Raw genomic sequence first — 13296 nt, forward strand, 5'->3', positions numbered from 1 at the left:
TAATCTTACATAGTGATGAGGGAAAAAAGCAAGTTCCAAAATGATATGTGTATCAGAATATCTAAAAATATATTAAAAACATAGAACACAATATTTTGCTTAGGAATAATATACAGAGGAAGTGGAAGGACATGCAGGAGAAAGACACCCATCACTTCAGGTCAGACAGCCTCTGAGGGCGGCGTGGGGACGGGAGGGAGGTAGGGTTTTTACGGTACTATTACAACTTATTTCTTGGAAAAACAGAAATCTATCTGAAGCGAATATAGCAAAACTATATTTAAAATGATAAATTTAAGTGGTAAATACACGCATACTTGTTTTATTATTTTCTATGTATAGATACATACAGGTATATAAAATAATTTATAACTTAAAAAGTAAATTGCTTTAAAAAGGACATTCTCATACTCTTCCAAATATTAAATATTATGGTATATTTTTCGCTTAGAATGGCTCATGGAAAAAAATCCAAATACTTACCTAACGTAGACTCTGCTTTATCTTCATCAGTCCTTTTGACTATTACATGCGGTTTTGGTATTTGGTCTGAGCCGTAGATAATTTGCTGATGCACTTTTTTTCCAGGAGACCAAGCTGACAGAGGCTCATGGCTTTTCTTCTGCCAGTTGCTCACATAATTATGGTGCAAATATATGAATAACAGAGCTGTCCAGATCCCAAATGTCAAGGACCCATAGAATAAACATCGAATTATGGCGTTTCTCATTGTAAACCTAGCATTTTCAAAGGTCCATTTTTCAATTTCCTAAATCTGAATGATTTAAGAGAAGCAGTATTAGATATTCCAATAGTTTGTAAATCACCTACTTGGCTTAAATTCCATTTTCAGTGTTTTAAAAACAACCACGTTGATTGTCCTTATCATATACATAAAGTGTGTCCTTATTTCTATTAGCACAAATTCCTAAAACTGATATTCCTAAGATTACTTGACATCAAAATGTATAACATGCTAATAAAACATACAGTGTCATTTCAAGACATTGGCCCATACTCCTGTACATATAGGAAATACCATCAAAGAAGGCTTTCTCATCCCTTATCCATATCCAGTCCACCTCGGAGTGATAGTATGGATCTCTAAAAAATCTGATTTGACATCAAGCAGCTTGTTAAAAATGTAAAAACACGGCCGGGCGCGGTGGCTCAAGCCTGTAATCCCAGCACTTTGGGAGGCCGAGACGGGCGGATCACGAGGTCAGGAGATTAAGACCATCCTGGCGAACCCGGTGAAACCCCGTCTCTACTAAAAAATACAAAAAACTAGCCGGGCGAGGTGGCGAGTGCCTGTAGTCCCAGCTACTCGGGAGGCTGAGGCAGGAGAATGGCGTAAACCCAGGAGGCGGAGCTTGCAGTGAGCTGAGATCCGGCCACTGCACTCCAGGCTGGGGGACAGAGCGAGACTCTGTCTCCAAAAAAAAAAAAAAAAAAGGAAAAACACACAATGTCACATGCTGGAAATAAAGGGAGCAATGAGTACCATGGCCCACTGCTGATGGATGGCACAATGGTACAATCGTTTTGGCGATATCTAGTCACGTTGAAGATATGTATATGATATGATGAAGCAGTTCCATCCTTAGGGATATATCCTAAAGAGACTCGTAAGTTGGCCAGGCGCGGTGGCTCACGCCTGCAATCCCAGCACTTTGGGAGGCCGAGGCCGGTGGATCACGAGGTCAGGAGATCGAGACCATCCTGGCTAATATGGTGAAACCCCGTCTCTACTAAAAAATAAAAAAAATTAGCCGGGCGTGGCGGCGGGCGCCTGTAGTCCTAGCTACACGGGAGGCTGAGGCAGGAGAATGGCGGAAATCCGGGAGGCGGAGCTTGCAGTGAGCTGAGATCACTGCCACTGCACTCCAGCCTGGGCGACAGAGCAGAGCAAGACTCCCTCTCAAACAAACAAAAAAAGAGACTCATAAGTTGCAGCTCTCATCTAAAGAGATGTATCATGAGACAGGTACAAGAATGTTTATTGAAGTAATGTTTGTCATAGTGAAAACTAGACACTGGCCGGGCATGGTGGCCCACGCCTGTAATCCCAGTACTTTGGGAGGCCAAGGCAGGTGGATCACCTGAAGTTAGGAGTTCAAGACCAGCTTAGCCAATATGGTGAAACCCTGTCTCTAGTAAAAATACAGAAAATTAGCCGGGCATTGTGGCCGGCGCCTGTAATCCCAGCTACTTGGGAGGCCGAGGCAGGAACATTGCTTAAACCTGGGAAGCAGAGGTTGCAGTGAGCCAAGATCACACCACTGCACTCTAGCCTGGGCAACAAGAGTGAAACTCTGTCTCAAAAAAAAAAAAAAAAAGAAAGAAAGAAAAAAAGAAAACTAGACACAGCTGAAGTTTCCCTCAACAGGAGAACTAATAAAGCGAGGCTACTCTTTCAATGATGGAAATGAATCTGCTGAAGCTATGTGCACTGGTGCTGTAAAGTCTAAAAACGTCATGTGCGAAAAGCAAGTACAGTGGGATATAAATCTGGAAAACATGAAAAAGAGTGCTATTATTTATGGTACACCAATATGTAGCAAATGCATGGTAAAAAAAAACATGCATGTGAATGATGTACACAAATTTACATAATAGTGATTTTATATATATATATATATAAAAAATAGTGAATTTACATAACAGTGATTACCTTCATGGTGGAGGGGAGGAGAATAAAGAACTCCTACTGTATCTTTTTTTTTTTTTTAAGACAGGGTCTCACTCCCCTCACCCAGGCTAGAGTGCAGTGGCACAAACATGGCTCACTGCAGCCTCGACCTTCTGAGCCCAAGTGATCCTCCTACCACAGCTTCCTGAATAGCTGAGACCACAGGCACATGCCACCATGTGTGGCTAATTATCATTATTATTATTATTATTATTTGATATAGACAAGGTCCCACTGTGTTGCCCAGGCTGGCCTCGAACTCCTGGACTCAAGCAATTCTGCTGCCTTAGCCTCACAAATGTGGGGATTACAGGTGTGAGCCACCATGTCCAGCCTCCTACTGTTAATGCTTACTTTTTAAAAAAGCTCTGAAGAAAATGTGGCAAAATGATGTGATTTGATTGAGCTTGATAAATGAGAACTCAGAGTGCTCATATTTTTCTCTATATTTTCCTTGTCTGAAATTGTAATTTATTTTAAAAAGAAAGAAGAAAGTCTTGAGAGGTTTCCTTTAAAGATGATAAATTGAATGTGTGTGTCTTCTCTCTCTCTTGACTCAACTGTGAATAAGAATAAAGCTAAAAACTCTCATGGGAAAAGAGAGTGGTAGAGGGAACAGCAACTCACGTGAGATTTTAACACGTCTGGAGGAGAGAACGTTATCGGACAGGTGATAACGATGTGGAAAGACAGAGGACTCTGATGAGGAAACAAGGCTGCTAACCCTGGAGCAGCCTGGGGCTTGGAGGCCCCTGGTGAGTCAGTGGACACATGGCTGCGGGCTTGGGGAAAGCCACGTTAGTATTCAGAATAGTCAGCTCTCTTCGCCCAGCCCTGCACAGCAAAATCCAGGCAGGAGTCAGAGTGGTTTCTTTGAAGAAGTAGACTGGTAGAGGCTGAGCCTCTACAAAGGAAAGCTTGGGGCTAAAAGCAAGAGTGTCACTTAGAATGTGTGGATGTGGAGTGTCTGGGTCTATCTGTCTTCTTTCCCTCCTCCCACACAGGATCCTGGCAGCCAGACTGCTACGTCTGAGGTGGGATTGATAGGAGAATTGTTCTGGGATGAGAAGATAGGACCCAGAGAAAAGACCTCCATATGCTGAAATGTAAGAGCTTCCAATAAAGCAGCCGGCTCCCTGGGCCATCCCCCTGAAGACAGCACACCTGTGGCCAAGGTCGACCCAACACTCAGGATTCCATTCAGCTGGCTGGCGTCTCACTTTGGGATTGGAATCGGTGTTAGTCTGTTTTCACCATGCTGATAAAGATACCCAATGCTGGGTGATTTATACAGGAAAAGGGGTTTAATGGACTTACAGTTCCACGTGGCTGGGGAGGACTCACAATCAGGGTGGAAGGCAAGGAGGAGCAAGCCACACCTTCATGGATGGCAGCAGGCAGAGAGTTTGTGCAGGGAAATTCCACACCCCCGCCCATAGAACCGTCAGATCTCGTGAGACTTACTCACTCTCACGAGAACAACATGGGAAAGACCTGCCCCCATGATTCAATGACCTACCCCTGGGTTCCTCCCACAGCACGTGGGAATTCAAGATGAGATTTGGGTGGGAACACAGCCAAACCATATCAGAATCGAATGCTGTTATGAACGGAACCGTGTTCCCCCGCAACTCACATGTGGAAACACCAAGCCCCGATGCGACTGTATTTGGAGACAGAGCTTTTAAAGAGGTGATTATGGTTATATGAGGTCACAGGGTGGGCCCTAATCCAATAGGACCAGCGTCCTTATGGGAAGAGGAAGAGTCCCCAGGCAGGTGCTTGCACAGAGAAAAGGCCTGTGAGGTCAGGGCAGAAAGGCAACCGCCTGCAAGCCCTGAAGACAGGCCTCGGGGAAACCAAGCCTGCTGGCAGCTGGATGCCGAGTCCGGCCTCCAGAACTGTGGGAAAATCAGTGTCTGTTGGCCAAGCCTCCCAGGCTGTGGACTTGGTTATGGCAGCCGGAGCTGACTCCTACAGCTGCCAAGGATTGCCCGAGACTTTTAAGGAAAGCCTCCAGAAAGAAAGAAAATGCAAATAGAACCAGAAAGGGGAAGAAAGAAATGAGAACTTTGAAAATATCAAAACATAATGTTGGTTGCTCAGAGAGATCAAAGAAGATGCTACACTCATACAACCAGAGGAGCAGGCTATGAAAAAGGAGCATTGAGAGAATAAAAAGGGGAAACTGAAATTTAAAACATGATTGTTCACATTTAAAAATTAGAATAAATGGCCAGGCGCGGTGGTTCACGCCTGTAATCCCAGCACTTTCGGAGGCCGAGGTGGGCGGATCCCTTGAGGTCAGGAGTTGGAAACCAGCCTGGCCAACATGGTGAAACCCCATCTCTACTAAAAATACAAAGATTAGCTGGGCATGATTGCCCACGTCTATAATCCCTACTACTCAGGAGGCTGAGGCATAAGAATGGCTTGAACCCGGGAGGCCGAGGTTGCAGTGAGCCTAGATCGCACCACTGTACTTCATCCTGGGCAACACAGTGAGACTCTGTCTCAAAATAAAGAAATACATGATAAAAATAATTAGAAAAATGGTGAGAAAGGAATATTTTGAAATGCACAAGAAAATGGCAGAGGGAAGCCTAAAAGAAAGTTGAGACCTGTGGTGTTTCATTCTAGAAGGTAGAAAGAACATCTGCCCAGTAATGAGTTCCACAAGGTGATGAGAGAAAAGTGGAGAGGAAATGGTCAACGCAATCATGCAAACATTTCCAGAATGAAAGGGGCCCACAGAATGCCCCATATAATGAATGAGACAAGAAAGAGTATCAAAATGACATCAAACTTCTCAACAGCAACACTGGATTCTGAAACTATAGATAAACAGCTTGAAAATTTTATGTTAAATGATATTCAACCTAGAATTCTCAATCTAGTCAAAGTTTAATCAAACTTGGGAGTGGAATAAAAATATTTTCAGGTATATAAAGGGGCTCAGAAAAATTACTCTCCATGTATTCTTTTTTGGGAAACTACCTGGGGATTGCAAATGGCAATAAAGGAAAAAGTAAATAAAGACATGGGCTGGGCGCAGTGGCTCATGCCTGGAATTCCAACACTTTTGGGAGGCCGAGGTGGGTGGATCACTTGAGGTCAGGAGTTTGAGACCAGCCTGGCCAACATGGTGAAACCCTGTCTCTACTAAAAATACAAAAATTATCTGGGAATGATGTTTGGCTCCTATAATCCGAGCTACTTGGGAGGCTGAGGGAAGAGAATCATTTGAACCCGGGAGGTGGAGGTTGCAGTGAGCTGAGATCATGCCACTGCACTCTAACCTGGGAGACAGAGCAAGACTGTCTATTAAACAAACAAACAAACAAAAACCCAGACATGGACCCAGGACGGTGAATGCAACCCCGTTGAGAGGAAGAGTATGTGGGATGGAGAAGTTTAGGTGGATGACACAGTTGATGGTAAAAATTAAGTGGCTCACGCCTGTAATCCCAGCATTTTGGGAGGCTGTGGCGGACAGATCACGAGGTCAGGAGATCGAGACCATCCTGGCTAACACGGCGAAACCCCATCTCTACTAAAAATACAAAAAATTAGCTGGGCAAGGTGGCCACGCCTACAGTCCCAGCTACTTTGGAGGCTGAGGCAGGAGAATGGCGTGAACGTGGGAGGCGAAGCTTGTAGAGAGCCAAGATTGTGTCACTGCACTCCAGCCTGGGCGACAGAGTGAGCCTCTGTCTCAAAAAAAAAAAAAAAAAAATAAGGAACAATATTTACAGAGTGGTAAAATGCAAACACTGATTACTACATTAACCACACAAAACACACACACACACACAGACTTTTTTTTAGGAAAAATAAACTAGAAGAATTGGAGGTCATATAATACAAATGAAGTTGATGTATGAAATTAATCAAAAAATAGAACTCTAACAACCCCCTTTTAAAATATGAAGGTGGGTCGGGCTCTGTGGCTCACGTCTGTAATCCCAGCACTTTGGGAGGCCGAGGTGGGTGGATCACGAGGTCAGGAGTTCAAGACCAGCCTGACCAACATGATGAAACCCTGTCTCTACTGAGAGTACAAAAATTAGCTGGGCGTGGTGGCGTGTGCCTGTAATCCCAGCTACTCAGGAAGCCGAGGCAGGAGAATCGCTTGAACTCAGGAGTTGGAGGTTGCAGTAAGCCAAGATCGCACCACTGCACTCCAGCCTGGGTGACAGAGCGAGACTCTGTCTCAAAAAAAAAAAAAAGAGGGTAACTGTCATAAGAAATAGATTGAAGAGTCAAAAGTGGTTGTAAGAGGGAGTTGAACTGGGGGCTGGACAGGAACTGGGCAGGGACCTGCTGATTTTCTTTATAATTTTTTCTTTTTATTTCATTTTTTTTTTTTTTTTTGAGAGGGAGTCTCGCTCTGTCGCCCAGGCTGGGATGCAGTGGCCGGATCTCAGCTCACTGCAAGCTCCGCCTCCCGGGTTTACGCCATTCTCCTGCCTCAGCCTCCCAAGTAGCTGGGACTACAGGCGCCCGCCACCTCGCCTGGCTAGTTATTTTTTGTATTTTTTAGTAGAGATGGGGTTTCACCTTGTTAGCCAGGATGGTCTCGATCTCCTGACCTCGTGATCCGCCCGTCTCGGCCTCCCAAAGTGCTGGGATTACAGGCTTGAGTCACCGCGCCCGGCCTATTTCATTTTTTATATGTATGCATTACACTGAAAGATATTTTTAAAATAAAGATTGTCTAAACAGATTAGAAATGCAAACAAACCATATCAAACAGCATGGATACTGGTAAACACAAGAATACATCGGCCACTTGTCCCCTGGACCCTGCCCCTTTCCATCACATGTCATCCCGGCACCTGGAAAAGGTAGTCGCTGAAATGAGCCTTAGGCCCTGCAGGTCAGTCCAAACTCTAGGACCCTCAGCTTCTGTCCTCCTTCGTCTCACACTCTGGTTTGCTCAAGTGTCTTCTTGACCTTTGAACATTTAGTATTGTCTCCATTTTTGTCCTCTCTCTGACTTGAGAACATAATTTGGTTTCTACAGTTTTGAGAAAGGGTCTAGCTCTGTTACCCAGGTTGGAGTACAGTGGTGTGATCGTGGCTCACTGCAGCCTTGACCTAGCTCACTGGCTCAAGCGATCCTCCCACCTCAGCCTCCCAAGTAATTGGGACTACAGGCACCCACCACCACACCCAACTAGTTTTTGTATTTTTTTTTTTTTTTTTGTAGAGATGGCATTTTGCCATGTTACCCAGGCTGGTTTCGAACTCCCAAGCTCAAGGAATCTGCCTGCCTTGGCCTCTCAAGGGATTAATCCCAAAGTGCTGGGATTACAGGCATGAGCCACTGTGCATGGCCTTGTTTTGTTTGTGAGTTGGTATCTCACTCTGTCACCCAGGCTGGAGTGCAGCTGGCATGATCATTGCTCACTGCAGCCTTGAACTCCTGGCTTCAAGTGATCCTCTGTCTTTGACCTCCCAAAGTGCTGGAGCTGTAGGCACATGCCTGCCCCCATGCTTGGCTTTGGCTTCTACAGTTTTGACCTTAGGCATGTCCCAGGAACTGGCTTGCATATACATTGTAGCTTCAGTAGGAAACCCACGCTGCTTGACAGAACCTGGTATCCAGAACAATTCCATGGCATCAAACCACCAGAACAGGACATTGTCCCCTCAAAGAGACTTGAACACACCTGCACAAAATGTCTTATGCATGGGATGCTGTGCTGCGCCACCCAGACACCGCCTTCAGGACAGAGACACCCCTTCTTCCAGCTGCCATGAGAAGTAGCTGCCATAGGCTCACAGCTCATGACCTAGTCAAGCCGCTTTGTCCAAGCATCCCCCACCCTGGGGATCTCACATTCAACGACTGGTCAATGGGTACAGCTCCCTTGTCTATCTGGGGGGACTCTGGAGAGCCCTCAGTGCGAGCTGCCTGTGGGGTGGGCAGAGTCTCTTCTGGAAATTGCATCACCATCTAGCCTCTTCCTCTGATTGAACCTACTTGTCTCCCTGCCTTGCAGTGTTTGTCCCCAGATCCGCTCCTGATAAACTTTTCCATGCAAATGTTCGTCTAAGAGTCTTTTTCCTGGGGAACTTGACCTAGTATGACGGTTGCTAATGGTCCAGGAAAATGGGCTGTAAAGAGGATTTTAGGGCTAGACCACCCTCCAGGTGGCTGGCCCTGAGCATCCCATTGCTCGTGGAAAGGTGGTGTTCTGAAAGCCCCTGGCATGCTATGGCTGATATGTGCTTGTTAAAATCTCACTGGCTGTGAATCAGGATGAAATACAGGTAGAAAGGAATGTTCTGGTTCATGCACTTGACTGAGGAACAGGGAGGAGTAATTATAAATATTACAGGATAGACGGCTATTGTCGGATGCTATGGTTGCATTTGAAAAAGGCAAGGAAGGCTGAGGGTGGTAATCACCAATTGAAAGCAAAGTATCAGAGTCAGAGGCCCTTGTTAGCATATGAAGGATCTCATTTCCTACAACCTAAGGGCAGGTAGAGCTGAGGGTCATGCTCAGGGCCTGATTATCAGGGCAGCAGAGCTCCAGGGCAGGTTGAATTCTCAAGCCTGCCTGGTCTGCTATCCAGGGAAGGAGGCAGGCTCTGACATTTGGGATGGGGATATCTGGGTAGAGACACGCCGGAGACCAGGAAGGCCCAGGTCCACAGGAATCCTCTGAACCTACAGAAATGGCCCGCTGCTCCCCAAGAAGACTAGCTCTCCTTCTCTGCTTTGCAAAGCAACACATGCCCTCCCTCAGGACCTTCCCCCCAGTACCCTCCTGGCCACCAGATCAATAAGTAGGGTCACATTACAACTTAGCCTGTGTGGGAAAGTCCTACCCTGCTAAGAGAAGAAGGAGAGTGTTCCCAAAAGAGCTGCAGAATCAGCCATCTTGAACCAGCAGGCACCCAGGGCGCACATATGGGACGGAGTCCAGAGGGTACGGATTAAGGGAGGGGGAATGTAAAGTTGGATTTGGGAGCATTTATTACAACAGAAATACTCTCCCAGGACACTCTGACCAAGATCCTGGGTGCAAAATAGAGATTCATTGACTGAATAAGTAGCACTTTACGAATGAAATATTTGATTATGCCAATTAAAAGTATCAAATATATGAAGAGAAGAAGGCAAAGTAGGGAAAATGGTGGATTAGGACACCTGAAAAGGGAATAAAACTGTTTTAATTTACTTTACCACAACTGAGTTGCCAGAGTCTACAACCGGAGTGAGAACTTTCTCAATGCCTTTTAGCCAATCAAATGGTGTTATTTCCAGGCCCACCTGGAAGGACTGGTGCTCTTTCCAGCACACACTTCCCCATTCTGAGCCCATGAAAACCCCAGACTCAGCCATATGTTGGGACTACCCACCTTTGAGCCCCCTCTCACACAGAGGGCTACCCACTTCAGATCCCCTCTTATGTCAAGAGCTGTTCTGTTGCTCGATAAAACCCTCCTCTGCCTTGCTCACTCTCCAGTGTCTGTGTAACCTCATTCTTCTTGGACACAGGACAAGGACCAGGGACCCACCAAATGGCAGGTGCAAAAGGAGCTGGAACACTATAGCCTTCCCACCTTCCATCAGTGCCAGGTGGCCACCCCACATGATGGGAAGTGGTGGTGGGGCTGGGACAGCCCAGGAGCAGTGGAGTGGAGCAGGTGGGACAGAATGAGCTGTAGCACAGATGAGCTGCAACACACCCCTTGCACTGTTCACCACAACAAAACGAGCCATAACACACCCCCCTCCCTGACCCCATTCGCCATGCTGCAGGTGGCAGGAAGGAGAGAGAGAGCTGTAACAGTCCTTGGGGGCTCAGACCTTGGGACTCCCCAAGTGAGAGCCATAATACCCCTTGAGGCTCTGTGGTTGTTGGCATCTCTGAGTTTTCAGGCACCACCACGTTCCGCCTCGTCCAGATGCTGGTGCCCAAGGTGGAAGACGGTTGTGACACACCCAGACTAGCCATGGACTAAGCACAGAGAAGTTGCATGTGTGGAATCTCGGTCGGTAGTGCCAGCCGAGCGCAGCCTGCTGGGTCGAGTGGGCAGAGTGAGCCCAGAGCCAAGCAAGGCCCAGGGAGGGGTGCTGCCAGCTGGGAAATTTCCGGCAGGCAAAGTGGCACTGAAAGAATCCTGTGTCAATAGGATTATTACTGAAAAATAAATTACTCTCTAGAAAGATTCTAATATATCAGGAAAACTTGGGGGGAATTCTATTTAGATGTGAACACTTATGAACATATCCCCAACCTCCTTAATTTTCTTATTTTACTAATATGAGTTCTTATATTATATTTTCTCTGGGACAAGCACCTCACCTCCCAACCTACCCCCTACACTCCCACAAAACACAGAAAACCCCTCCTACCGAGAGATCGATGTAAGAAGTGTATGATTGGCCTTTGGACTTTGTGTCTTCAGAAGACAACCATGTTTAGTTATCTTCTTCAGTAAAAGATGCTGAATTCAATGCTAGAAAAGCACAGAATTTGTAAAATGTATTTCAATGAGGATTCATATGTACAGCAAATAAAATTTTAAGTGCATTAAAGAGACTTAGCAGATGATTTAAAAAATCCTGTAGAGAAAAGGATGCAGCTAGTAGTCACCAACATGCCCCTGCCACACCCCAAAACCCTAGCCTAAATATGCATTTACAATCATTGAGTTTCTTTATTTTTTTCTCTTCTTTTTTTTTTTTTTTTTGAGACAGTGTTTTGCTCAGTTGCCCAGGTTGGAGTGCAGTGGCTCAATTACAGCTCACTGTAGCCTCAACCTCCCAGGCTCAAATGATCCTCATTTCAGCCTCCAACTGGTACTACAGGTGAGTGCCACCATGCCTAATTTGTTTTTTTGTTTTTTTTTAATAGAGATGAGGTCTTGCTATGTTGCCCAGGCTGGTCTCAAACTCTTGAGCTCAAGTGATCGTTCTGCCATGGCCCCCAAAGTGCTGGGATTACAGGCGTGAGCCGCCGTGCCTGGCCAAGTTTTAAAAAAAATATGAATCTGCTGAGTCAGGAAAACATGAAAATGCTTTAGATAATATCACAACTTATTTTTCTGTAAACAATCAACACTTTTTTCTTTTTTTTTTTTTCCCTCGAGACAGAGTCTAACTCTTTCCTCCAAGCTGATCTTGGACTCTTGGACTTACACAGTCCTCCCACCTTAGCCTCCCAGGAGCTGGGATTACAGATGCCAGCCGCCATGCCCAGTTTATAATCAGCATTTTTAAACCCCTGGTTTTCCTAGGACCATCTTAATACTGATCTCCATATAAGATCTAGGACTTTATGACACTGCTAAGAGCCTTTTCTCCCTTTTTTTTTTTTCAAATAAGTAATACGTTCACTGTATAAACATTAACAGCATAAAGACGCATATAATGAAAACTTTCCCTATTTTTCATGAACTAAAGCCATTACAACGCCCAGTCCACGTTTAGGGTGGTGTAACCAGCTTGGAGGCTACTCCTCCTTTAAAAAATAAATCTTCTTAATCCTAATCCCCAGAGCTATCATCTCCTTCAAGACGCAGGGATTTGATGTACTGCTTCCGCTGATTCAAAGTGAAAGACGTTCCCCCCATCTTTGTTCCCACTTCTAGCACATGGAGCTCACTTCACCTACCCTTGAGAGAACTGCATTGACTGCTTTGCAACTGATGTATTTTCCAAGCAGAGTCATAGGTGAATGAGGCAGAGGTCTGTGCTGAATGAACTGAGAGACGTAAAATTTTTTTTAGTTAGCAGGCTTTATGGTGGCTGGGTTCCAAGCAGATGCCTGGTTGTGCTGGGTTGCTGGGTCACACATTAGTACTCAAAGGGCAGTACAGCCACCTCACAAAGCCTGATGACATCACACAGGGCGTCACAGCCCCCCAGGGGCCCCTGCCTGTCAGCTCCAACCAGCAGGTGGAATCCAGGAGTTCCAAGGGCCAAGGTCCAAGGTCCTTACCCCTCAGCTGAGAATATAGGGAAAGCCTCATATTAGGTGAGGTTAGAATCCAGGGTGACTCTTTTCTTTAGGCAAGGCCTAATTTTTAGCTTTTTGTTGTTGTTGTTGTTGTTGTTGTTGTTTTGAGATGGAGTCTCACTCTGTCACCCAGGTTGGAGTGCAGTGGCGCAATCTCCGCTCATTGCAAACTTCGCCTCCCGGGTTCATGCCATTCTCCTGCCTCAGCCTCCCGAGTAGCTGGGACTACAGGCGCCCGCCACCACGCCCAGCCAATTTTTTTGTATTTTTAGTAGAGATGGGGTTTCACCGTGTTAGCCAGGATGATCTCAATCTCCCGACCTCGTGATTGGCCCGCCTTGGCCTCCCAAAGTGCTGGGATTACAGGCATGAGCCACCACGCCTGGCGAATTTTTTAGCATTTTTGAAATAAACTTAAGAAAAAGAACAGGTTTTCAGAAAACATAAAGAAACTTACAGATGAGCCAAAGGGTTATTAAATTGCCTTTTAATTCTTTACATTACTCAGCATTTAGATGTCAGTACATTAAGACATTTAGAACACAAATATTTCTAAATTTTTTTACAGTACGTAACATTTAGAACACAAGTTCAGCCAAACGCTTGTGAAATTTCTTCTGAA

The 13296-nt window shown here is 45.6% G+C and overlaps 1 protein-coding gene across 2 annotated transcripts in view; it reads right to left on the minus strand.

Moving 5' to 3' along the window:
- The window catches only part of GALNTL5 (polypeptide N-acetylgalactosaminyltransferase like 5), a 64968-nt gene extending 52434 nt beyond the window's left edge, over positions 1-12534 (minus strand). The window contains exons 1-3 of one of the 2 annotated variants that reach the window (XM_009204264.2): positions 12330-12534; positions 11069-11172; positions 484-775 (exon numbers count right to left, since the gene is read on the minus strand). In XM_009204264.2, coding sequence (XP_009202528.1) covers positions 484-730 — 247 coding nt within the window. In that variant the 5' untranslated portion in view covers positions 731-775; positions 11069-11172; positions 12330-12534. The remainder of the gene's footprint in view (positions 1-483; positions 776-11068; positions 11173-12329) is intronic. The other variant, XM_009204263.4, reaches the window with a different exon arrangement.
- Positions 12535-13296: the final 762 nt, after the last annotated feature.

The sequence above is a fragment of the Papio anubis genome, chromosome 4 (assembly GCF_008728515.1).
Source record: "Papio anubis isolate 15944 chromosome 4, Panubis1.0, whole genome shotgun sequence".
Lineage (NCBI taxonomy): Eukaryota > Metazoa > Chordata > Mammalia > Primates > Cercopithecidae > Papio > Papio anubis.